Here is a 26561-nt window from a genome sequence, read left to right on the forward strand (position 1 = left end):
AGCTAAAACAGCAAATGCGAGCAGGTAACGGATTCCACTAAAAAGATGTAAACACAGAGCACGGTCACCCCGTTCACCCAACGGCGTGTACACGGGCACGTCGGGTGCTAAAGGGCGACATCTCACAGATTTTGCAGGTTTTGTCACTCTCTGACCAAAATTCACTGGACCAGCACAAAAGAATATAAAAACTGCGCTTTTAAAAACTTTTGCCGTTTCGCTTCCACCACCAGCTTCTTGTACTTCAAGAACAGTTGACCATCTCAAATCTCTGTTTTCTGCATTATTCGCCTGCTTATTAAGCACCAGTCTACTGTTGTGTATGGTGCTGTTGGCTGCTGTTTTTTCCCCCCAAAATGACCTCCAACAAGAATGCCTAATTTCTGCTGTTCAATACCGAAGAAATTTAAACTTTTACAAATTCTACCAAATTGCAAAATGCTTAACTGTGTCTCTAATAAGACCTCTGTAACTTTACTCTGCTTCACTTCAGCAGCATCAGGTAATGTTCATCAGCTCATTCATGGTTTTATTCATGGATGGATGGATGAAGGTGTGTGATATAACTTGTCTTAAAATGACTGTGTATTCTAAAACTAACCAGGATGCCTACATGGAAGAAGAGGGACCTAGAGGTGACATGACCATCCAATCAGGGCTCAGTAACTCCACAGAAAGCATTGACAGTATGAAGGCCTTGACAGCTGCCATAGAGGCTGCTAATGCTCAGGTCAGTGCTTTAGTGCTTTAGTTTTTACTGTAAGCATCGTCGTAATAAACACCCACAAATATTTTCCAATTTCAGCTAGAATACACTGTATTTTTATTGTCTTACTGAATATTGTATTTACAGTGTTCTCAATATTCTTGCATAGGTCCACGGACCAGCCAGTCAGCATGTCAACAATAGCACCATGACAGTCAACACCACCATCCCCTCAATCCTGAGCAGGGGGCAAGTAGTTGAAGACCACCGGGATGATTATAGGAAAGATGCGTTCAGGAAGGGAAAATGTCTCTCCATAGGCATCCAGGTATACGTGAGATCACGGTCAACGAAATATTGAGCTTCAGTTACTTATAAATTATGTGGAGCTTGTTTATCTGTGTTTTCATTTCTGCTAAGAACCACATGTTACCCTGCTGGATAGAGAATATTTAACAAGCTTCACACAAAGTAGGGGTCTGTTTCACCTCTTTGTTACAATGATTATTACTATTTTTCTAAAAATTCTAGATCTGCTATTAATCTGTAATCTGTCTTGGGTCTCCTTTACATAAAGAAATGCATATTCATTTTTATGAAGCTTATTGTTGTGATTATTTTTAGTTTTGCTCTTTTTGCCTCCTCTAGGTTGACGGACCAGAGGATGTTCCGGATCCAGAGGACCCCTCCAAGTTCACCTCTGTAGGTGTGCAAGTGGAAGATGACAGAGGGTGAGACTTTTTTTGTTGGATTTAGCCTAATGTATCTAAACACAATAACACAATAGCCCTCTTTTCTACTTCTTTTGTCATTTATACATTTCTTTGAAGCTATTACTGGGAAGCACATTTCAAACAGTTGACTGTTTTAAATGTTCTCTTTTGTTTTCTCCAGCATGTTTTTTTCTGTGTGCTTTTCCTCTGAGAGTGCAAGCAAGGGAAGCAGTACTTACACAAGTTATTTCATTCATTCATCCTCTGTCTTTTGAGTCTGGAAGAATCCTTCATAATCCAGGTTTTCAACATCCTAACATCCCATCTACTAGTGGACATGGGTTGTGTATTTGTAGCCATTTAATGTGCTAGTTTGATACCCCTTAAGACCATTTAAGCATGTGTTATCTGCTTCAGGGTCTCCAGGTTGGATGTGACCAAGATACAAACATTCAGCTGTATCTAAACAGTTTGGAAAAGCATAACTTTTTCTGTCATGATGGTGGAGAAAGACTGTTGATTTAGCAAAACTGACAGTGTCAAACTGTAAGCCAGCCCAGATTATGATGCATCTAATTTACAAGCAGCTACTTCATCCTTATTTTGCGCTACTTGCAACTTTTTTATTTCTTTTATTGGAGCACTGAACAGTTAAGCTCAGATGGCACTAATGCATTTAGAAAATCTTTTATAACCTCTGGTAGTATTCATTTTACACCTCTTCTCACAACTGACATCCTAGAGTCACAGGGAACCTCAAATCTCCAAACAAAAAAGTAGTAATTGTTAGATGGAAAAAGAATAGACTAGTGCAAATGTAAACTTACAACATTTTAAAGATGTGTATGTGAAGACGTATGTTCTCTGAAAGCAGAGGGCAGAAATTTTATTCTAGTATTTATTCTTTTTTCCCCCTCTGATGCTCAGGTATCGTCGGTTCCAGCGCTCCAATAGTGTGACAGCAGCTGTGCAGGTAAGTTTTGGTACCGACTGCACCCATACAAAATAATGCTTGCAGCTTCCTTGAGACACACTGGTCGCTTTGAGTTTAAAGCAGTGCTAAAGAAAAACCTGCACCAGAGCTGCAAGGTAAAAGAAATGCACTGGCTATATTTTAACAAAACACCCATATTTTAAAAACATGAGAAATACTATACTGAACAAGAACATGGTCCAAGAGTTGGCAGTTTGCTTGAGATCAATGATGCCTCTTAGCTTATGAGATATTTACATTTAAAAAGGCACATGTCTTTTGTTTGTTTGTCACTATTTCTGTTATAATCAGAAAATATATATATTTACAGTTTAATTCGCATAGTATTCACTTGCAGCCAATTATGGAGCTTTATGAATGCTACATTTTTTGTGCTGGATTACCTACTCTGAGAGCCTTTTTTTATCTATTAGTATTCAAAGGATAACAGTCTTTTACTGAAGTCCTTGTAGTCGAGGAATACCCAAACAAAACCCTTTCTTTCGTTTCTTACTTTCTGGATACTCGCAGGATGGCGTTACCTTGCCCTCCAGAAACACTGTGAGGAATTTCGGAGTAATTTTTGACCAGTACATTCCCTTCAGTGCATATAATAAACACATATGTAGGACTGCTTTCTTGTATTTGTGCAATATTTGAAGGCGCTCAACCTTCAAACAATCAATCAATCACAGCTTGAAGATGAGCCTGGCAACAAAATGTAAAACAAGAATATAGGCACCGAACTCAAATGGTGATATCGTTCTTTAAAAGTTTATCCAAAATGCAGTTTTGGTTTTTTTTAAGATGAAATGTCATAAAATAATTAATTATTGAGGGCATCAGTGCTTTTTTCTGTTAGTTGACATGACAGACATTCGGTTGGTGCAGTTTTGGTATTGAAACTATGACATAGCACATGATGCTACACTGATTATTGATGCTCAAAGCTACTTAAGAACAAATGTTGAGCTTTAAAAAGATCAATTTTGGCTTGAGATTGCGGTGGTATTTGGTTGCAGTTTTAATCGAGTAGAAATCGTCTTTTCATTTGAAAATTTCCTCAAAAGTAAAGTAAAAAAAGCCAAAAAACTAATAAAAATAACCAAATTTGGGCCTACTCCGTTATACTCATTAAACATATTACACTTGTAAAAAACATCATCTGTTTCTGAGGAAGTCAGTTGATTTTTTTTTTATGGCCCCTTCACTTCATCTCTAAATGAGGGTGAACATCATTTAGCAACAAATGCAAACAGGTATAACAGACCTGCACTGCTCACAAATCCACTGATTTCTGTACTCATTATTCCATCCAGGCAGATCTGGACATGCCAGACCTACTAGACACACCTATAAACTCCCCGGACACTGACATGGAAATACTGTCATCTCGTGCCATCCCTCGGCAATATTCCCGCGATGCCACCACTTCCACCGTCAGCATCCAGGGCTCAGGGAACCACTACCATGCCTGTGCCTCTGATGACTATGAGGATGTGGGCTTTGACCCATCCATCCTTCCCCCTCCAGACCCATGGATAGACAGTGTAACAGATGACCAACTTGATGTCAGTTTCAACAGTTCTGCTATACTGGAGGTATGTGGGAGAATATTCAGTGATACTATTTGGTTAACTTTAGTTTTACATTACATTTACAGTTGCGCTCATAAGTTTTGCCTATTTTCTAGATCAGGGGTCGGCAACCTTTCTGATGATGAGTGCCATCTAAAATTCCCTCAGAAGTCAATGTGCCATATGATTGCATTAGCAATAGATGTAATAACGCTGTATATTAACAGTTACACAATATATAGAAAAACTTAGAATAGAATTATATTTGTTGGCAGATGTTGGCAGCTATCAGCGAATAGTTATCAGCTATTTTGAAAAAAAAAAGACTTTTTATGTTTTTTTATGTTTATGGCCTCCTCACAACAATGATAAGAAAAATAAACTGGGCCAATATGGCATGTTTGTTAATACAGAGACACACATGTTAATGTGATCTCTGGTCTCCCACTCAGAGACACAGGTCTCCGAGTGTCCAGCATTCAGACGGCGACCTGAGGACTCATGTGAGAGAAAATCTGCTCACACAGACATGTAGAGCCAAATACTGTCAATAAAGCCTCTGCAATGTTCTGAAGACAGTTAACCTTGTCAGGTAGTGATGAACATGCAGCTCCATGAACACGCACAGCTGTGGATTCCAGCTGCTTTCGTAGTTCTGCAAACTTTGGCCCCCACAGAGTCGAGCTTTTCAGTTCAATCAGCTGCATTTCGATGTCCTCTGTGTCCAACCAGTTAATGCGAGACAAATCCAGCTGCTCATTAAAGCTTTTTGATTTGATTAAAAAAGAAAACATTGGTCCATACACCTAATACACCTGTTGTGCCGAGGGCTGGACTGGGACAAAACATCGGCCCGGGGATTTTGACTAGAGACCGGCCCACCAGGTATTACAGGAAAAGCCACGAACCCTTTGAATGAAAACAAACCCTGTTGTGACAGTGATGTACAGTCTTGTTGGTCTATGTATGATTTCTATACATTTTACATCTAATAAAAACTTTGGTTGTAAGCTTCAGATAATTATTTAATAAAAGCGAGACATTTTAAATGAAAATAAGAAAGTATTTCTTTGTGCCCCCCTTTCCCTGTTAATGCCCTACCTGCCCCCCCTGGCAACACTTTGCTAGACCCGCCCCTGCACAGTTACCAGCTGTCAGCTGCTTAGAAAAGGATCCTGGTGTTATTTGTCTCTCAGAAACAGTTTATAACTTCCCTTCAACTCATTCATGTCACCTAAAAGGTAAACCTGTTTCTCCATCACCTGTTCAGCTCTGATGATTCAGTAAGGACGTCTCCTGGTTTCATCTTCATGTTTCCCTCTCACCACATATCCAAACCGACATCATGACCAGCAGCTTTACAGCTTTGGCTCCAGCAAACATCAGCTGATACTAGAAAGTAATATTAAATAAATTCTAACAACAGCTGATCAAGCTTAAACGTGCTGCTGTTGTTTAGCGCGACATCCGCTGGTTTCCTCTTTCTGGAGCAAAGTGGGCGATAAATAAACAAGAGAGAAAAGCCGATCAGCTGATCATTGATCAGTTTCATGATTAAAGTAGCAACAGGAGAGAGAGGGAGAGAGAATGAGAGAAGAAGAGGCAGCTGTGCAGCATAAACACAGAGTAACTCCAGCTTGGTGTCTTTTTCATTGTAGCTGAAGTCCGGGACAAACTGTTCTTTTTCACCTCAACATGAAACGCGTAATATTTTCTCTGAATACGAGACGATAACGTCAGTTCACCTGACACTCGGACCGGCGGCCGCCTCGGGTCTCTCCTCCTCCTGCCTCCACTTTCCCTCATCCACCTGCTGCCTCTGTGGAAGCCATAGTCACCACCAAACAACTGAACAATGGACTGGCCACCGGTATGCCCGATGGCCAATCCAGCTATTGTCGTGCCATCAGTTAACCCTTAGCTGGCACACGTGCCCAGGGTTGCCGACCCCTCCTCTAGAGAATATGGATGCTAATACAAAAGCTTTTCTTTCACTAATGGTTAGTGGTTGGATGACACCATTGTCAAAAAAACTACCCAACTACCCCAATGACCCTGATCAAAAGTTTACATACCCTAGTTCTTAATAGTGTGTATTGCCTCCTTTAACTTCAATGACTGCTTGAAGTATTTTGTGGTTGTTGTGGATGATGCATTTTATTTTCGCAGATGGTAAAGCTGTCCATTCTTCTTGGCAAAATGCCTCCAGGTCCTGTAAATCCTTGGGCTGTCTTACATGACCTACATGTTTGAGATATCCCAAAAGTGGCTCAATGACATTGTAATCAGGAGACTGGGATGGCAACTCTAGAATATTTACTTTTTATCCTGTAAGAATTTAAGGTGGATTTAGTCTTGTGTTTTGGATTATTGTCATGTTGGAATGTACACAGCAAATCCAGCATGTCCAAATTAACACTGTCGGATTTGATTTCAACACTATTAAAGTGTCTATATGGGTCCACACCAGAGAGTGTTAATTTAACTCTTTTTGGAGAGTTGGTACGTTAACTCTGATTTAGTGTTAAACACCAAATCTGTCTGGAGTTGATAATTTAACACTTGGTGTTAAGAGTTTATATATTAACTCTCAAAGAGTATTTTAGTTTAACTACTTAAGAGTTATCTTCTAATTCATTCTAAAAAGCGGGAATTTTACTGTTCTGAACTTCTAGAAATTTCTTTTGGAAATAAACATTTACTAAAAAGATGCAATGGTTTTTGAAAAACATTTATTCTGAACTGTGCACCACAATTTCAAAACATTTTCTGAAAGATGTAACAGTATACATGTTCTCACTTTCATTAGAATTTTGTTTATCAAAAGGTCTGACATAGGTGAGCTGGTAAATGCAAATAACAGCATTCTCAACACTTATTTCTTCAATACAATATGCATGTCCTTCATTCATCCCTTTGTGGAACTTCAACGCACTTCTGCTCTCCCCCATATTCCATCTTCACAAGCATATCCTGTGCGGAGATCGAATAAAAATTAGTTGACACTAATTAATGGCACAAATAATCCAGTAAACAATTGCAGCACAGTAAAAAAAAGGAATCCTCTTTGAGCCAGGTAATACTGAACTAAATGTAAAACTTTTTCATTTTTACCTAAACCGTGCGCACAAAACTCTGGAGGGATCTATGCTAACGTAGAATCCAGTCAGGACGTCTGCTACTGCTGTTTGCTCGTTTTTTTTTATTATGGGCGATCGTTTTCAGGCTTCAAGCAGCACCATTATACCAACATTTCACATTCTAGACATTGTTTTAGGTGTATTTGACCAAAGATTTGACTGAAAATTCACATGCAAGCTTTTTTTCAAGGCTGTGGTATTTGCCCGCAAACAATACCTTTCAGCTAGCTAAAACAGAATATTATGCTATCACCGAGCAACATGGCTAATGCCTTTCACACAGCTTTGTCTCAACTCCAAAGAGCCACAGAAGTAAAAGCTCATAATAATAATTGAAACAATCTTTGAAAAAATGACTTACCAAGCATGGCAAACAACTCAAATATGTAGAGCAAAATGTTCTGAAACGGCTTCACTTCAGCTTCGATTGGAGCCGTGCTGGGGGCGGAGTCTGTGAATTTACTCTATTGGTGTCATAGCCCCTGTAGGAGTTCAGAGTTAAGAGGTCAAGAGTTAATGTTTCCATTGTAACACCTCCAGATTTGACAGAGAAACACTCATTTTTAACACTCGATTTTAACTACTATCATTTTACACCTCAGAGTTACATTAAAAGAATGTGACTCTGCTTAGAGTAAAATTAACTCTACTTTTGCAAGAAGACTATTAACACCAAAACATTTAACACTTTTGAATTTGCTGTGTACATGTGCATCCCATTGACAGCTTGCGGGCTGAGGAGTGCAAATTTTCCTCCAGTATTTTCTGATAACATGCTGGATTAATCTTGAAATCAATTTTGGACAGGTTCCCTGTGCCTGTGTAGCTCATACATCCCCAAATCCCCAATGTAAGTAATCCATCCCGGTAATGAGGCTTGCTTCCGAGTTATTTAGCATATTGTAAATAGGCTGCTTTGGGGCATTAGTGCAGTTGTGGTTTTCATCTGGGGACCATGTAGCCCATTGTTCTTCAAGTGCCCCTCTTTTTTTTTTTTCAGCGAGTCCTGTATGTCCGCTGTGGTTATTTGTGGGTTTTTCTTTGCAATTTTCTGGCAGTTTTGGCTGAAGCTTTTGTTGGTGTACCTGTCCGTGGCTTGGTTTCACCATAATTCTACTTCTTAATTAGAGTTTGAACACTACAATTGTCTGGATACCTTTTTACGTCCTTTTCCTGTTTTATAAAGTTCAAGTTATCTTCTCCCATAGCTCCTTTGATAAATCTTTTTCTTTCTCTATGGCATCAGGGGAGGAAGACAGGACAAAGACATGCTGTGGAAGAGAGCAAGAGATTAATAATAACTAATGATTAAACACAGAATTGTGTGCAAACACATAGTGAGTGAAAAAAGTTGAGCAAATAAGAAATACTCAGTGCATCATGGGAAACCCTGAGCAGACTACACCTATTGCACCATAACTCTATGCTTTATCAAAAAGGAACGTTTTAAGCCTAATTTGAGTCTTTTAGATTGAATAGAATGAATAATTTATTCATGTTTAATCTGTTGATTTAACACACAGATCGATAAAAGTATTATTTTTATTAAACTTCAGTATTTTCTGGCTCAGACTGACTCACAGTGGTGCTGTTTCAATCTAAGGAGACTGCTGCAAATTAGAGTTTTGAAACTTTAAACTTGATTGGCAGATGGCCCCGCCCCTCCCTGTGCCTGGTTCTGCTGGATGTTTCTTGTTGTTAATAAAATGTTTCCTCCCCACTGTCGCCAAAGTGCGTGATCATAGGGGGTCATATGATTGTTGGGTTTTTCTCTGTATGTATTATTGTAGGGTCTACCTTACAATGTAAAGCGCATTGAGGCGACTGTTGTTGTGATTTGGCACTTTATAAATAAAATTGAATTGAATTAAGATAACCTTTATTAAGATAAGAATCCATCAATGGGTCCCTGCATGGCATGTACCACCAGCAGGTAGAAGTGGTTGATATAAAATATCCTACTAATTCCTGGACAAAGCTGGACTAAAAGACAGCAGACACCCTGGTAAAACAGCAACAACCTATAAGTGTAGAGGCTGGGGTCTGCCACACCAGGCAAGACCCTAGGTGCTAGCTGTGCAAAGACCCTGACACAATCCAGCACATAACGGCAAGATTCTAGCAGGCAAGGCATACATGTAACACCATAACCACGTGGCTTGGATATTATACAGAAACATCTGTGTCGAGTATGACCTGGAAGTCCTGAGGCAAAAATGGGAGACGTCCCCCAGGGTGGTTGAGAATGACCGAGTCCTGTGGGACTTCTAGATACGGATGGACAAACTGGTGATGGATTAGCCATCTGACATAGTGGTAGTGGACAAGCAGAGGAAGATGGCCATAGTGATAGTTGTATCTATACTAAGTGATAGCATTAGGAAGAAGGATCCTGAGAAGCTCGCTACCAAATACTAAGGGCAGAGAGAAACGCTAGAGAAGATGTGGCGGGTCAAGGCAACTGGAGTCCCCGTGGTAATCTTAGCACTTGAGGGAGTGACCCCCAAACTGGGCAAGTGGGAAATTATTATTGTTTGCGTATTTATTTGTGTATGTATGTAGATGCACTTTCTCTGATTTTATATGTTATATATTTATTTAACATAGCACAATAAAACAGCACTTTCTCTATCGTGCACATACAGATGGGGGCAGCTTGGGTTTCAGGAGTGTCCTCATGGCCAAGGCTAAATTCTTGTGACGTGAATTACAACTAACTTATCAACCCTGTAGAAAGTACAGTATACAGTTTTCTGTAGTGAGTTTCATTATTTAAATGGCAGGTGGTGCAGAGATCAGTTTGCCAGAGAGACGGACGGTGGTTTCTGAAGCTGCTGCAGGCTGAAACCGACCGCATGGAAGGCTGGTGTCGACAGATGGAACTCGACCAGCGGGAGAATGACCTGCCTGAGGACAGTACGTCTTTGTGTGTGTGTGTTGTTGTTGTTCTTCATGTCAAAAAATCTCTCTCAGACCCCATCCTTCGTGTGTGTGTGCTTTCCTAATGCTTGAATCCTCTTCCAGAGGTTTAGGAGGCAACATATAAATTTGATTGTTTCCTAGAATCTCATTCAATAAGTTGCGTTTGAGTCAACTGCTACTGAAATACTATAAATACAGTGTATTACCTCCATTGTGATGATATATCAGTTCAATTAAATCTTATTTATATAGCGCACAGAGTGTGAAACAGTTTGATAAGATTAGGCTTTCTGGAAAAGTACTTTTGCCCTCAGTGCTCGATAAATGGTAACATGACCAATATAGCGAGTATATTGGGTCCTAAAGCTGCAGAAGGTCACTGCTGAAAAGATTGGTTGTTAACAAAGTGCTGTATGGAAGCATACTAATGGAAGGGAAAAGTCTGCTAGCAAATGGTGCACAAGTAATAGAGACATCTGCAGCCTTAGGAAGATTGCCAAGAAAAGTGTCAATTACTTGAGAGAGATTCACAAGAGGTGGACTGAGGTTGCTTAATAACAGCTTAATAGTGTTCGTAATAAGCAAGTCTCAGTTTCAACTGTGAAGAGAAGGATCCGAGCTGCAGGTTTAACAGGACGAGTTGCAGCAAGAAAACCATCGCTAAGACATCAGAATAAGACAAAGAGACGTGCCTGGGCCATGAAACACCGCCATTACACTACTGAAGACTGGATTACGGAGTGATGAAGCAAAATTTGAAATCTTCGGTTCACCACGCAGGATTTTTGTACGCCTACAAGGAGGTGAAAGGATGGTTCAACAGCGTGTGGCATCAACTGTCAAACATGGAGGGGGAAGTGGGATGGTCTGGGGCTGTTTGCTGGATCCAGGGTCAGCAGCTTGTACAGAGTGAGAGGCTCCCTGAACCAAAACAGCTACCACAGCATTCTGCAGGCCCATGCAGGACCCTCTGGTATGCACCTATAGTTGGTCAGGGGTTCATCCTACAACAAGATAAGGACCAAAACATAAGTCCAAGCTATGCCAGAGCTACCTCAGGAAAAAAGAAGATGGTAAGCTTGAAAACACGGAGTGTCTCAGTCTCCGGACTTAAACCCCATCGAGCTGATTTGGGATGAACAGAAGTGTGAAAGCAAAGCAACCTACAAGGTCCACATTTATGGGAACTTCTGCAGCAGATATGGGAAGAACTTTCTGAAGAATATCTGATTTCTGTTGTAGAAAGAATGCCACGGGTGTGTACAGCTGTTATATCTACTAAAGGAGGCTACTTTGATGAGTCAAAAGTTTAGAATACACTTTGATCTATAAATTGATTCCATGATTATTTTTAACTCCAATTGCTTATTTGTGATTTGCTTTCATTTCAGAGTGCAATTAGACGCTAAACTGCATAATTTACAAGAAAAAAATTGGAAAAGTATTCCAAAACTTTTGACTGGTAGTGTAAATATATTGTATATATATTATATTTATTATAGTTATTGTTAGCCATTGATGCAATGACTATATTGTACTTTGTGTGTAATGAATGTAGTTTATGTGACAGTTTACTTTTCTGCTTTAAAATCAGAAAAATAAGAATGGTTCCAAGATATTCTAATTTTACACTACTGTAAATAATAATATAGTCCTCAGGATTGTGTGTGACCAGGTAGTCAGCTCTGGTATGTAAAACAAATTCAAACAGTCATAAAATTGAGCATCAAGAGCAATGGCATTTAATGGGACAGGGTTACACCCACAATCAGAGTAGGTTCAAATGTCAAGCTCTCAGAAAAGCTCCTGAGGCTTAAACAAATTTGTTAGTTGCCAATCAGTGATGTTGTAGTATGTGCATGTTAAGAACAGATCAATATGTAGAAGAGTCTCTTTCTAAGCTCTGTGTCTGTGCTTATAGTCCTAGAGAAGATGAGAAGTGCTATGGGAAGTGCTCAGCTTCTGATGTCCCAGAAGTTTGAGCAGTTCAGGGAGCTGTGTGAGGAGAACCTGGTGAGTCTGAAGCAGTGGAAAGCGTTTTGTTTCTGTGTAGCAGACTTAAGCCTAACTAAAAAAAATTTTTTTTTAAATTTCATTTCTTCCTTTTCCTTTTAATGAGCTTTTTAATTTCAAATTTTCCAATATTTTTCTTGTGTTTTCTAATGTTTAACCTTTTAAATTGTTTCATTTACTGAAGAAAAAACCTTTACTTTGATTATACAGTGAATATTTGATTGACTGATCAACTGAATGTAATAAAATATTAGTAATGGCAAATGGTAATTAATGCCAAGCTTATCATACAAAATGTCATCATATATTTCTATAACTGCATACCAGTATCTTTTACTATTTCAAGTCAAGTCAAGTAGTGTTTTATTGTCAGCCCAACAATATATACGCTCAAGTATGCGGTGGGACGAAATATTGTCCTCCTGGATCAAATGTGTGTAAAAATAATAAAATGAAAATGAAAAAATTCAAATATACATTTAAACAACCATACAGAAATAAGATTAACTAAGAATAAGTACAGGAGTGTTGTACTTGAATAGAAATAGAGTAAGAATAGAAAAGAATGAGAATATTTACAATACACAGACAGAATTCACAGACAAGTTTTTTGAGATACTATATATACAAAGTTTAACATGAGAGTGTGTATAACAACTTTTTATTCATTTTATTGTTTTTTTTCTATTCTTCCTGCTTATCTACTGTCATAGAACCCCAAAGCCCACCCTCGTCCAGTAGCCTCAGATCTGGCCGGTTTTTGGGATATGCTTCAGTTGTCAATCGAGAACATAAGCCTCAAATTTGATGAGCTTCACCAGCTCAGAGCCAACAACTGGCGGCCCTTGGATCCCCCAGACAGAAAGGTACATTCACAACTTCCATCATCCATTGGCTACATGATTGCTGATCCAGCTCTTTCACTGCATTACTTGCCAAAAGATGACCTCTGTCGGTTCCTTCAAACCTTTTTAAGCATTCACTGCTGACACATTAGAGGTCAAAGATTCCTGCTCAAAACATTCCTAAAACTAATATGTGTGGCTACACATCATGATTTTGACTTATAATATTAATAATAATAATAATAATAATGCATTTATTATATTTATTTATATATTTAAATACTATTTAAGTCAGTTTTACACAAGTTCAGTTGATATATACACAATACACTAGACTTGACATGGTACCTGCATTTAATTAAAATAATTAACCTTAAGCTAAGTGTAAATATTGAAAATAAAGGTTTGAGTCATGACAGCACAGAATCTTAGAGCAAGCAGTTTTCCATAACTCTCAAATGACTGAAAGCTACAGATAACCTTCTAGTGACGTGGCTCTGTTACAGCCTAAAGCAAACCTCATGTGACTCTGTCAGACTTCATGTCCGACTTAATGATTTAAAAAAATAAAAATAATATAAAAACTTGGTTCACTGTGTTGACATCAGAGAAAAGTAAGCAACACTAAAACAACTGTCTCCCCCAGGACTGTAATCAGAAAAAACCATCTGGCTCTATGATAGTACAGTCCTTGTTATTGTCATGTTCTGTAAAAAAGTCATGATGATTGTTGAAGATCCAAAAAGTTAAATGTTGCTGGATCTGTTTGTTTTAAGCATCTAACTGTTGAACTCACAGGGGTCTGAGTGTGATGATGTCAGACTGCTTAGTGACATAAATGTGCCTGCAAAGTTGTTGGAAGGCTTAAATACTGAACATGAGCAAACACAGTCAGATAAAAATGAAAAAATATTCAGTGTGACAACCAGGATCTGTTTCTTATACTTGATTTAATCTGTCCAGGGTTTACAAGATTGCAAACTGAAAGCACTTTGCCTTTTTTAACAGTTACTATTACACAAACTGTTCATTTTAAGGTCCTTATTCATGTGTGTTCTTAAGCCCCTCTCAGACGTGCATCCACTGATGTTAATTGTATGACATATTAATATGTTTGATCGTGAGTAACAAAAGAAACCAGTCCATTTATTTCATATATGTTTACCAACCAATTTATTAGGTATACTTGTTCAACTCCTTGCAAATATCTAACCGGATAATCACATAGGAGCAGCTCAGTTCATGTAGACATGTCAACATGGTCAAGATGTCCTGCTGAGCATCGGAATGTGGACGAAAGGTGATTTGAATGTATTCTCAAATGGCCTTCTCAGTCACCAGATCTCAATCTAATATAGGATGTGGTAGAATGGGACCCACATATCGTGAGGAATGTTTCCGGCAACTTGTTGAATCTATGCCATGAAGAATTGAGGCAATTCTGAAGGCAACAGAGAGTCCAACCTGGAACCTACACATTAAACAGCCAGTGTACAAATTGCAAATTGCATTCATACCAGTCATGAAGTTATAAGTTATGCTGACACTCTCACACCTTTAACTCAGATGTAAGGTGAGCCTACACTAATGTTTCACTGTTAGCAGAATAAAATGAACACAGTCTTTGAGTGTCAGACTCAGTGAAGGCAGCAGTAGGGGAAATAGGAGCGTCTACTCATTACTTTGGATGGTGACCTACTTTGGAACATCCCTTAAGGTTCACAGGTTGTGTAAGGGTTTTTCTGTGTAGAGATTATCTAAATAACAATAACAGCATAATTACTGTACTTTCACCAAAGAGTGTAGGTGTGGAATTATTTTTGCAATCACTCTGGTATCATGTTTTGATTTTCCTTGTTTACAAAAACTGAGAAAATGTCAGGAAAAAAAATCATGTTTTGGCTTAAAATCTCTATCCATGTAAAGTTGGCAGGGTGTCCTAACAAAAGTCACAAAAAACAAAAGCATCTGACAATTTTGCCCCCTTCCCCACTTGAAAAAAAAGAACAAGAAAAAAACTTTTATCATTAATGTGAATGACAGCTGAGGTTTCTGTGGTTATACAGATACTGTTGCCTGTGCATACGTGTGAGTGGATCTGTAAATGTTGCAGATGTTCAGCATCATTGTGAATATTAACTGGCTTTTTAATTTGCTCTCATTGTTGTCTTTTTCTTTCTTGTGTGTGTTTTTTTGTGTGTGTATTGACAGTGAAGGTGCTTGCAAACATCAGTCAACATAAGAGCAATGCCAACAGCACAAGGCCTTGACCCCTGTGGGCCTCCTAGGATTCATCATGTCTGTCTTTCCATCCATCTATCCATGCTGCTCTCTGCTCTTGCTTCCTTCTTTCACTTACAGCCACCTTCCTGTCTGTGGCTTTTTGCTTTGTTTGTTGTGTGGCTAAAACATTTTACAGGACATCAAACTGCTACACACCAGTTCACAGTAGGTGCATTTATAAGGAAATGAAGCTCAGGCTAACCCTTTATGATTGAAGTATAATTCAAATATTTTATTTCCAATGTACACAGCAAGTCTTCTCATTCTTCTGTTACTTCAATCAATAGCAGATTTTTATTTGCATATCTTTCCATTTAGTTAGTACAGTCCCGATCAAAAGTTTAAGACCACTTAAGAAATGGCCAAAAATCATATTTTGCATGGTTGGATCTTAACAAGGTTCCAAGTAGAGCTTCAACATGCAACAAGAAGAAATGGGAGCAAAACATTTTTTGAGCCTGCAATTTATTGAAAACAACACTAAAACTGGAACAGGCTGTTTTACAGCTGATCAAAAGGTTAGGCCCACACCTCCAAAAAACCTGTAAGCCCCCCCCCCCCAAACAGAAATCAAAGTTCCAAACATGAACTCTGTAATGAGTAGCTCCACCGTTATTGTTGAGCACTTGGAAATTTGTTGCGGCATGCTTGATGCAAGCTTTTCCATGAAGTGAGTGGTGAAGACGGCCGCACGAAGGGCATCTACTGTTCTCAATTGGATTTAGATCAGGGGAACATGCAGGGTGATATTATTCTCCTGGAAGAAGTCCCTTGTCCAGCGGGGATTGTGCACTGTAGCACTGTCCTTTTGAAAAACCCAGTTGTTACCACACAGACGAGGGCCCTCAGTCATGAGGGATGCTCTGCAACATCTGGACATAGCCAGTGGCCGTTTGACGCCCCTGCACCCCTGAACTCCATTGCTCCACTGAAGGAAAAGCACCCCAGACCATTATGGCACCCCCGTCCACTGTGGCGTGTAGAAAACATCTCAGGTGGGATCTGCTTGTCGTCCCAGTAACGTTGGAAACCATCAGGACCATCAAGGTTACGTTTTTTCTCATCAGAGAATAAAACTTTCCTCCACCTTTCAGTGTCCCATGTTTGGTGCAAAGGGTCAGTTGTGTGGCGTTCAGGGAGACGAGGCCTTGTTTTGTTTTTGAAGCCCTTCAGTCTCAAATGCAGTCTGATGGTTATGGGGCTGCACCAGTAACGGCCTTAATTTGGGTCGAGGATCGTCCAATGCCTTGATGGACAGCCAATTATATTGTCTGGCTCAGTGCTGAGACATTTTTTGGGGTCTTCCACTTGACTTTTTAGCCACCAGGATCATTTAAGAAAGTCCAAATGACTGTCTTACTGCGTCCCACCTCACTGCTTATGCAGTTCAACAACCCGACCACGTTCAAAAAGGGAACGTTTTTTGCCTTTGCCATCATTAATTGTATCATTTCAATTATATGATTTTTGTAATTTAGCTAGCTTAAAGAGCAGCAATAATTTTAGCAAAATTGTCGAAATTTTTGTTTTCAAGCCCGCCTTCAGTTCATATTTTTAGCAATTAAAATGAGACGGTACTCGCATTTTAATAGCTGGGATCAGCAGGAAGTGTAAAAATGAAGAGAAAAGACTGAAGCACAGAGCTATAAAATAATTATTTCAGGACATTTATGGTGCCATAGAGTGGAATCTAAATATTGAATAAATTGGAGCTATATCAGTCCTGCAAGGAAATAAAGAAAATGTCATATGTGCAGGAGCAGTCCTTGCCACATGATAGATAGGAAAGATGCATGCACACAGACAAAAGGACCCTTTCTCACTTGAACATATCTAGCTTACAATCATGCCAAAGCCTTGTTTGTTCAGACAAATACATGTCTCTGTCAGAGGTATGACTTCAGCTGTCTTCAAGCATATAGATTGTTACACAGCAACCAAAAAACCTTATTTGAAAGAGAAAATGGAAAGATTCTGATAATCAGTGGGTGACTCATGCAGAATTCTACAGAATGGAAGTCATCTTAACTCATTCTCATTCCTAGGCATACATTAGCATACACACACACACGCACGCACGAACGCACGCACGCACGCGCACGCACACACACACACACACGCACGCACGCACGCGCGCGCGCGCACGCGCACGCACGCACACACAAATAAGTATGTCTTTTTCCTGAAATGTTCTGCCCTTCCCTCCTACCATCCCCCTCCCAGGAGAGGCGGCTCCCACCTCCAGTGCCAAAAAAGCCACCCAAGGGGCCCCATCATCACCCCCCTCTGGCCAGAGACCGCTCACTGGAAAGCTCAGAGAAACAGCGGCAGGAGGCCAGGAAGCGCCTGATGGCCGCCAAGAGAGCAGCATCTGTACGACAAAACTCAGCTACAGAGAGCGCTGACAGCATCGAGATCTACATCCCTGAGGCTCAGACAAGGCTATGAGGACACTGCCAGAGCCACACAGGGTTGACACGCAGTACACACCATTCACACAGAACACAACAAATGTATGGTTGTCCACACAAAGGAAAAGGGTTTAGACGCATCTGGATATATTATTTCATTATGCACAATGCACTCTGAGGATAAATAGAGCTGGAACATTGATGGAACATGTGCCCTTTCCCAATGCTCACCTGTCTCCTGACTGATTTAGTTACCTGTAAATGTAACCATGCTTCCTCTGGATCCAAACTCATGGTCCACATGGTCCAAACTCGGTCATGTTTAAACATTCTTTACAGCAGCTACATGGCAGACACCCCAAAATTGGTTTTAAAATTTCAGTTTATATTCATCAGTTTTCACAGAGTGAGTGTATAGTAGGGAACACTCTCCTGACTGGAGTTTCACAGGTGGGATCTATCTCATAATCAGGTGTTGAACCATAACACGAGTTTGACTTAACAAGTTTACATATCTACAGAGGAAGCAGGTCTTCTTCCACGGGGTATAGCACGTTCATGCACTGTCTATAAATGAGTGGCTGTGCTTTCCAGGTCACAAAAATGAAATCAGCCAACCTAATCTTTAGCTCCACTAGACTCGTGTTCAAAATGTGTCAACTCCTCTCATTAAATCCCTTAAATAAATTTCTCCAAAAGTTATCATGGTATATTAGCTAATTTTATCACTTTTGAAAGGACTTGCTGAATCAGGTAGTTCATATTAGGCCTCACACAGACACTTGCTCAAATACGATCACTCCTGACTCCAAAGTAACAAAGGTGGTGATTGGTTTCATAAGGGTAGCCCAAAATCCAGTGGGTGAAGTAACTGTGGTTATGCTGTTTGTTGCCATGTTGCATTGCAATAGTAACCAGGGACAGAAAAACTCATTCTAGCACCTTTTATGTTTTTTACTTGTGTTTTTGTAGCCTCTGTAGATCCCACACAGGAGACGGGAAGGCATGGGGTCAGATCCCTGAAATCTGCACCGCTGAATGGTGACGCTATGAAATCCAAACGTTCATTCTTTTAATTGTTTGGGGTTATCAGCTGAACAGATTTGGTCAGATCATACAGGTGTCTTTTAAATGCCTTTTTAACTTGTACAAATGAGTACTGCACAGAAGTGATGGACAATCTTACATAAACACACAGAAGTAATAATAATCTTGTGTGACATGAAAACACTTCACATGCCACTCATACATAATGAACACATGAGTGCTCACAGGCAATTTCTTTGGTCTTGTGGCTGAATGAACACTGCAGACTGGTGTCGTATAAAACAGCGTATCACTCCCCCCTCTGGAGAATGCCGTGATCACGATTGTTCATCTTCCTCTCCATCTCCACATAATTATCAACTAGTATTTCCTTCCTCTAGATGAACCCTCTTAAAAATGACTGAAATGGTTTAAGAAGATCTCTGTTATTTTGCAAATTTCAATACAATTTTATAGTTTGGACATCCTTCAGTGGACAAACAGAGACAGAGACACTGCTAACACAAGCCTTCAGACAACTTCACTGGAGCTTTTCCATATTTGAGTAGTTTCAAGCCTGTCTGACATGGTTGCTCTGTCTCTGCAGTTCAATGCTGTGCTGACCAAAACAACAACAAAAAAACCAACTTATAAATAAACAGAATTTATTTTAATGCTTCTTGTGTAAGCAGAAAGCCTTCACATGAATTATTAAGTGCTCATACTGTCAGAAAGGCAGCAGTGTGTCATAAAAGTGTTTGTATCACCACCGGTGCACAGGTTTGCAAATCCTCCCTTTCTTTGGTTTGACTTTAGTTTGTTTCTCCTTGTTGGCTTTCAAGGTGATTTGTCTTTTACCAGGTACTGAAACAGTGTTGGGCAGAGTGCATTGATGGTGCTGAGAGAGATACAGTACATACAGTTGTGGTCAGACGTTTACTGACACTCATCATGGGCATGAATATCACAGTAATTTGGGGCTTTTACTCATTTCTTTTAACTGTTCTTTTTCCAGGGTGGCCCGTGCCACATACATCTTTAATGGACTTAAAAAACAAGTTTGAGTTTATTTTGGATTTTCTTTCATCCACACAGGGTCAAAATTATACATGCAACCTCAAACGCGTACTCCTACGTGTTATTTGGTTAAATGTCCCCTTAGCAAGCTGCACCTCGACCAGATGCTTTTGGTACTCATAAACAATGTTTGATGATGTTTGAGTACTGCTCTTGGCAGAATTGGAAAAGTTCATTTAAATGAGTTAATCAGTTAGTCCACACATTTACAGTAGGGTTCGAGTCCAGGGATTTGGGAAGACCATTCCAGAATCTTAATGTTTTCCTGCTTTATCTATTCCAAAAAGTTTTGATTTGTGTTTGGGATCATTGTCTTTTTTTCACCCATCTAGCTGTTGGTTCGAGTTGAAGTTGAGGTTTGGAGGTTGTCCTCCATTATTCCATCCACTTTGTGCAATGTACCACTGGCAGCATGATGCTGCCACCACCATGCTTAACAGCTGGTACAGTGTTATTAACGCTGCAAGCATCACCTTTACTCCTCCAAGCATAGCTCTCGTTATTGTGGCCAGATTGCTCAGCTAATGTCTCCCTGGCCACGTTCACCAGAAGGTTTTCCATTTGGGCAACTGCAAATTTCAGTCAAGCTTGAAGGTTTCAATTTTGGAGAGTAGACTTTTTGCTTGGTCAGTAGCCTTTGATCCCCAGCTATTTAAAACACACTTTACCATGGACAGTGACGCTGGTGTTCCAGCAGTTTACAGCTCATGCCAGGCTTGAGCCTGAGTGGTTCCTGGGTTGTTCCTGAACATCCTGAGTAATTTCCTCTCATTTGAGGGTGAAGGTGGTAACACATCTGAATAACTTGTACTCGTGTACAGTTGTTTGAACTGATGATTTGGAAACTGTAGTGGTTTAGAAATAGTTTTAACAGATTTTCCAACTTGTATAAATTTATAATTCTCCTTAGATCTTCACTGAGTTCCTTAGACTTTACCATTGCTCTAACTATTCATCAATCCAGTAGGTGCTGGAAAATAATGTTTATGCTTCAAAGAACAACTACCACTGTCAGACATGATCACTAATGAGAAGTTGATATGTAAGTGGACGGGTTCTTAGCACTTTTCTACTCTACTTGAACACTTAAAGCACTTTATACAACTTACCACATCATCTACGTCTACATACAAGTGATTTCTATGTTACATTCATACACACATTAGACAGCATCAGACAGCATCCTGCCCAAGGATGCTTAGACATGAGACTGGAGTAGCCAGGGATTGAACCACCAACCTTCCAATCAGTACCATGACCCTGTCTGGATTAGAGAAAACAAAAAAATCAAAATAAATTCAAACTTGTGCACTCAATTCTTTTTTTAGTTTTCTAAAATAATTCCGGAAAAGAAAGAACAGTAGAAAAAAGAAAGAATTGTGATCATGAAAAGCTCAAAATTTCCATTACATTTATGCCCATGAGGAGTTTATGCAAACTTCTAACCTCAACTGTAACAGATGACCTTGCCATGATTTGAAGCTGAAGTAAAGCCACAGTAGTTATGCACTAAAAGTGTTCAGCTGATCACCCTTTACATTTGTTTACATTCACTGAGGTAAAATACTGAAATTTATTTGGGTTAAAACCAATAATGACATTGATATAAGCTTACCTGAGCTGTTCAAAAACGTATCATATGTTTTTGGACAGAAGGGGCTCAAAATTTAGTTTTCAGTAGCCATCCAGTGATAGCCATATATATTTTATTTTAACCACAACTATTATCTTTTCCTAAAATAGCCAAGTAGCTAAGTAGGTTTAGTGCCTGGTCAAACAGTGAGTGAAAACAAAGTTCAAGTGTATGACTAATAGAAAAATTTGACAGCCAGTGATCTTGTGTGGGATGTTAACGCTCTAGCTTGTGTTACCAGGCCATAAAGTAAACTTTATTGCATGTGATTCTGACTACAAAACACAACAAATTCATGCCAGAAGCAGAAATTATGATTCGGTTGGTTAATAATCTACAATGTAAAATATTCTTGTTGGATTATAGTTGCAAAACTAAAATAGAAGTTTGTAATTTGAGGGTTGAAGAGAGGTGGTAAGCCATTTGATTCTGTCATGAAACTCTCAGAAGCAGCTAGCAGCTACTTCATTCATGAAAAGCTGTTTGCTCACCTTTTGGTGCCCCAAGTTGAGTTCAATGGGGCATTTGCACCATATGCAAAGTGAAAGTACTTGTGAATTCAGCTGCATTAGCAACTCAAATATTAGCCCTTGTTAGCCAACAGGATGAGGAAAAGTACAGACAATAGTTGGAATCAAGAGAAAGAAACATATTTTCACACCTTATCATGAAGCCCTCTATGCCCTTTTTTAAATTTGCTATCTTTACATCAGATATTTGAAACAGATGGTTCCAGCTGCGCTCAATAAATTTGTCTTCTACGTCTGGAAGCTTCGGGAGAGAATTCACAGTCAGCGGTTGAATTCCATCTAATGGGTTTTGCCAAATGCATTTCAGTTTGCCTGATTACAGAGACTTTGTGTGTAATTGCACCTTATGAATACTTTTCTTAAAGTTTGGTGAAATGCATCATAACCCTGATGATGTCATCAGGTTTATCGTAGTTTGGGCTCGTTAAAAACACATCGTTTGGTGGTGTTAACAAAGAGACACTGTCTGATACTAATGGGTAAAGGTTTGAATCCACGTTGCTTTGATTCTGATTTTGTCTCTTTGGAATTAAAATATGTCAGTGTGCCAAAGTCTTGGAGTACCCAGAAAAACCAGATTGAAGCTTATTAAGTTCAGTATGTTTGGGCTGATCACATTTTTGCAGACTTCTCCTTCAACAGAAATAACTCAGTACTGACGTGAAGTTGCTGCCTGTTACTGCTTACACATAATGAGACATTTTGACCTGGGTACTAAAATGAGAAGACATTCCAATTTCATCTGGGTCTTAGATTTGACTTCTTGGCTAAGAAGCTGCTTCATCAGTGACAAAGGAAAATGTTTAGGGCCAAGCTGATTCTCTCTGAGCCACTTCATGTTGTTAAACTGTGATAATGACATTTATACTACTACAACTGCTATGTATACCAACATGTATCTATTAACAAACTGCCATTCATTTCTTCAACAATCTGGAAATCATCAGTAGGATTCAGAGAATTCTGCAGATGATTCTAAGATAATAATGATGAAGTGTTGTTAATGAAAGTATTCTGTATTATTTTCTTCTTTTGTAATGATGAGGTGTGTGTGTTAGCGTGTGTGGTGAAGGAACGTAATTTTGTACAGGATTTGATTACCTCTGTGTTTTAATGATAATGACAGTGAGCCATATTCAGCGTAAAACACCTTTCTTATCAAGATGAAAGGGCCATACCACTGCAGATTGAATATGCTTTGGATTTTTGGTTTTTGCATTTACAGAATCATTTCTTTTGTATTCCAGTAGCAAGCTTACTGTCTGTGAGTTTGGGGAGACGTGTTGAGTGCGGACAACATGACACAAATGTGAGCAGGAAGCAGGGAGACATACATTTTTAATGTCCTGTATTAAAATTTGCACGTTTCTCAAATTAAAGTGTTGGTTGGACATGCAGAAATGACTGCTAAATAAAAGCTAAACTAAGATTATTAAAAGTGATAAAAACAAAAATGTTAAAGAGCTGTGGAAGATCAGGGCTGCCAGAGAAAATGTAAAGAAAATATCTCTGTTTTGTTGTATCTGTGACAAACAGACATGACAAACAAGAGGAGAATGTTCTGTGACTGATTTGCTAACATTGCACTAACTCACTGGCAGTACAAGTTAATTTCAATAATGACAACCACTCGAGAGCAGTGCAAATTAGCAGGTCAAAGCTATATATTAAAATTCACAAGAAGATCCAATGATTTTAATGATTCTCTAACAGGAAAGAAAGCGTGCTGGAGTTGCTCAGGCAGGTCATTCTACAACTGAGGAGTGCAGCAAATTGTCTTTAAGCGTGAAGTGGGAGCAGCTCCCTGGTTGCTGGTGAGGAGCGCTCGCTGCACTCTGGTTTGTATGCACAGCAGTTCCAAAATGCATTGTGGAGCCAGACATTCTGAACAGTTTAGAATCTATTTATTGATTTGTGGTTGATATCTGGTTAAGGGTTTTATATTTAACGTACTAAAAACTGAAAATAGATCTGCAAAAAAATGAATGAACTAAAATGGAATAAATAATACAGAAGTATTAATATTTGTTAGTTTGGTCAAATGATATCACAGCTTGCCTGATGAGACTTTGATGGATGTGTTTGCTAAGACTCTATAAGAGTGAGTCACCACTTTAAAAATTCTCTGTGTTTTTATTGTAACACCTATTTTGATTTTCTAAAATCTTGTTTCTGATATGTGCCTGGCATACAATAATAATTAGGAAGACTAAAATTAAGACCCAGACAAATAGAAACAATAAACCCAAATATTTTCAAGCAATTAAGACAAACTGGGAACTAAGTTAGAATGAAATAAACGTTAATTAGAAAAAACCCTCAGATATAATAATTCTGGTTTGTTAAAAGAATGAAATAAACCCATGAATCATAAATGTAAAGAAAGTGATATTCCTCAGGTGGTAGGAGCAGGACCGAGTGACCTGAAAAGTCAGATTAGAATCAAATAGGACTGATGACTCCTATTCTGTAAATATTTAGTTGAATTTTACTAAAGAAATTGAAAATACCTTTATTTTTAAAAGAGTTTAAAGAGTTGATTGTCATTGAATTTTTTTCTCTATACAGTGTGGCCAAGTAGCAGAATATAGAATTAAATGGGAAAAGAAATAAAGATTTAGCAATTTCTGTTTTATGTATCTTTTTAGTTTTTTAATAGTTCTGGACATTCATTCAACTTTAGATATACTGATGCTGAACATCTCTGCAACTCCAACCAGTGGCGGATTTGAGCTCCCTGATTCTCTGCGTTTTTCCTCAGGAAGGAACGGGAAAGAACAGGTCATTTTTAAAATCAGGGTCTCCCAGACATGTTGATCTGTTAATCACAGTCTGTGTGTGTGTGTGTGTGTGTGTGTGTGTGTGTGTGTGTGTGTGTGTGTGTGTGCATTCGAAATTTGGATGTGTATCATTTGTATATATATAAAACCATGTCGAAGATACATTGGATGCAAGGTCTCTATAAAGTGCTTCCTGAGTCTCTTGTTTTCTATGTTGGGCCTTCCCTCTGTACGGTCTGGTAGCCTCATTGGGTCATTCTGTAAATTAACTCTCTACTTATCCCTGCAACCGATTTCTGGTGTTTGTACAGAAAATGATAAGGGTGTTTCATAACGCATGCAGACACAATATTAGTACTTACGAATCTATATCTAAGTTGAAAACATGTATTTGGTTTATTTATGATCTTATTTATTGATTTTCTAAAATATGAAATTCTGTTGAAGTGGTCTGTCATGCTCTTATGATCTTATGTTGTATTGTAGAGAGATGATTATATGTCCATAACTATTGATCAGCCCATAATAAAATAACTATTGACTCTTCCATGACTGATCTCTATTTACAACAAATCATCATCATGGTTGTGTTGATATCTTTCGTAGACATCAGAGGACTGGAAAATCAAGCCCAGTGAGCTTTATTAGTAAAGTATCTCCACAGGTGATCCAGCCTGCTTTATTAGCGAAGACATAAGACATAATTCACACACACACAGTGAATACAACTTAATTTTGTTCAGTTCAATTGAATTTTATTCATACAGCGCCAAATCACAACAACAGAGTTGCCTCAAGGCACTTTATATTCTAAGGAAAAGACCCCACACAATAGACAAAGCACCACCAGTCACATGACCCCTTTTGAGCAAGCACATTGGCAACGGTAGGAAGGAAAAACTCGCTTTTAACAGGAAGATGCCTCCGGCAGAACCAGGCTCAGGTAGGGGCGGGGCCATCTGCCATAACTGGGTGAGGTGAAGACGGGAAAAAGACATTCTGTAGAAGAGATCCAGAGATTAATAATAAATAATGACTGTATGCAGTGTGGTATAGTGTCTTTTTCTTGTCAGTACTCCAGGAGGATTTCTCAAAGCTTTAGTGACAGCAGAGATACTCAGAGGCTGTGGCAAGGAATACGAACCATCACAGACTACAAGCGCACACTGCAGACCGCTGTCAGTTCCACCTCTTTACCGGATGAGCTAAACAAATTCTTCACTCGCTTTGAAGACTCCCCATAATGACCGGGTGGTGACACTATCCCCAGACAGTGTGTGGAGATCCCTTGCCAAGATCAATACATACAAAGCCCCAGGTCCTGATAACATCCCTGGATGAGCACCAAGGGACTGTGCTGCAGAACTCACAGATGTCTTCACGGACATCTTTAATACATCACTGAGCCAGACTGTTGTCCCCACATGCCTCAGAGCCTCCACCATCATTCCTGTACCGAAGAAGTCATCTCCCCCCTGCTTTCTTGACTAACGTCCGGTCACACTCACCCCCATCATTATGAAGGGCTTTGAACGGTTAGCCATGCATCAAATCAAAACATCTCTTGCCCCCAACCTGGATCCACTTCAGTTTGCATACCGGTCAAACCGCTCGACCAATGATGACATTTCAACTGCCCTTCACTCAGCCTCATCTGGACACTAGAGGCTCATACCTTAGAATGCTGTTCATAGACTTCAGCTCAGCATTCAACATGATCATTCCCCAGCAACTCAGACATAAACTGGATCTGCTGGGGATCAGCACCTCGCTGGCTGCTGGTTTTCCTGACAGGAAGACAGCAGGCAGTACGGGTCAGCAGCAACACCTCCAGCACAAGAGCACTGAATACAGGGGCTCCCCAAGGATGTGTGTTGAGGTCACCTCTCTTCACCCTGCTAACCCACGACTGCACACCATCACACAGCTCCA

At 39.4% G+C, this 26561-nt stretch overlaps 1 protein-coding gene across 4 annotated transcripts in view; it reads left to right on the forward strand.

Moving 5' to 3' along the window:
- Positions 1-25175, forward strand: part of LOC146554249 (disks large-associated protein 1-like) — a 164818-nt gene extending 139643 nt beyond the window's left edge. For all 4 annotated transcript variants that reach the window (XM_085253284.1, XM_085253285.1, XM_085253286.1 and 1 more), the window contains 9 exons: positions 605-730; positions 876-1034; positions 1355-1437; positions 2347-2392; positions 3712-3993; positions 9893-10025; positions 11953-12044; positions 12758-12910; positions 17396-25175. In XM_085253284.1, the coding sequence (XP_085109410.1) occupies positions 605-730; positions 876-1034; positions 1355-1437; positions 2347-2392; positions 3712-3993; positions 9893-10025; positions 11953-12044; positions 12758-12910; positions 17396-17620 (1299 nt within the window). In that variant the 3' untranslated portion in view covers positions 17621-25175. The remainder of the gene's footprint in view (positions 1-604; positions 731-875; positions 1035-1354; positions 1438-2346; positions 2393-3711; positions 3994-9892; positions 10026-11952; positions 12045-12757; positions 12911-17395) is intronic.
- Positions 25176-26561: the final 1386 nt, after the last annotated feature.

The sequence above is a fragment of the Mchenga conophoros genome, linkage group LG18 (genome assembly GCF_057382185.1).
Source record: "Mchenga conophoros isolate Kocher_MC1m ecotype Shallow Benthic linkage group LG18, M_conophoros_male_GT1.1, whole genome shotgun sequence".
Classification (NCBI taxonomy): Eukaryota; Metazoa; Chordata; class Actinopteri; order Cichliformes; family Cichlidae; genus Mchenga; species Mchenga conophoros.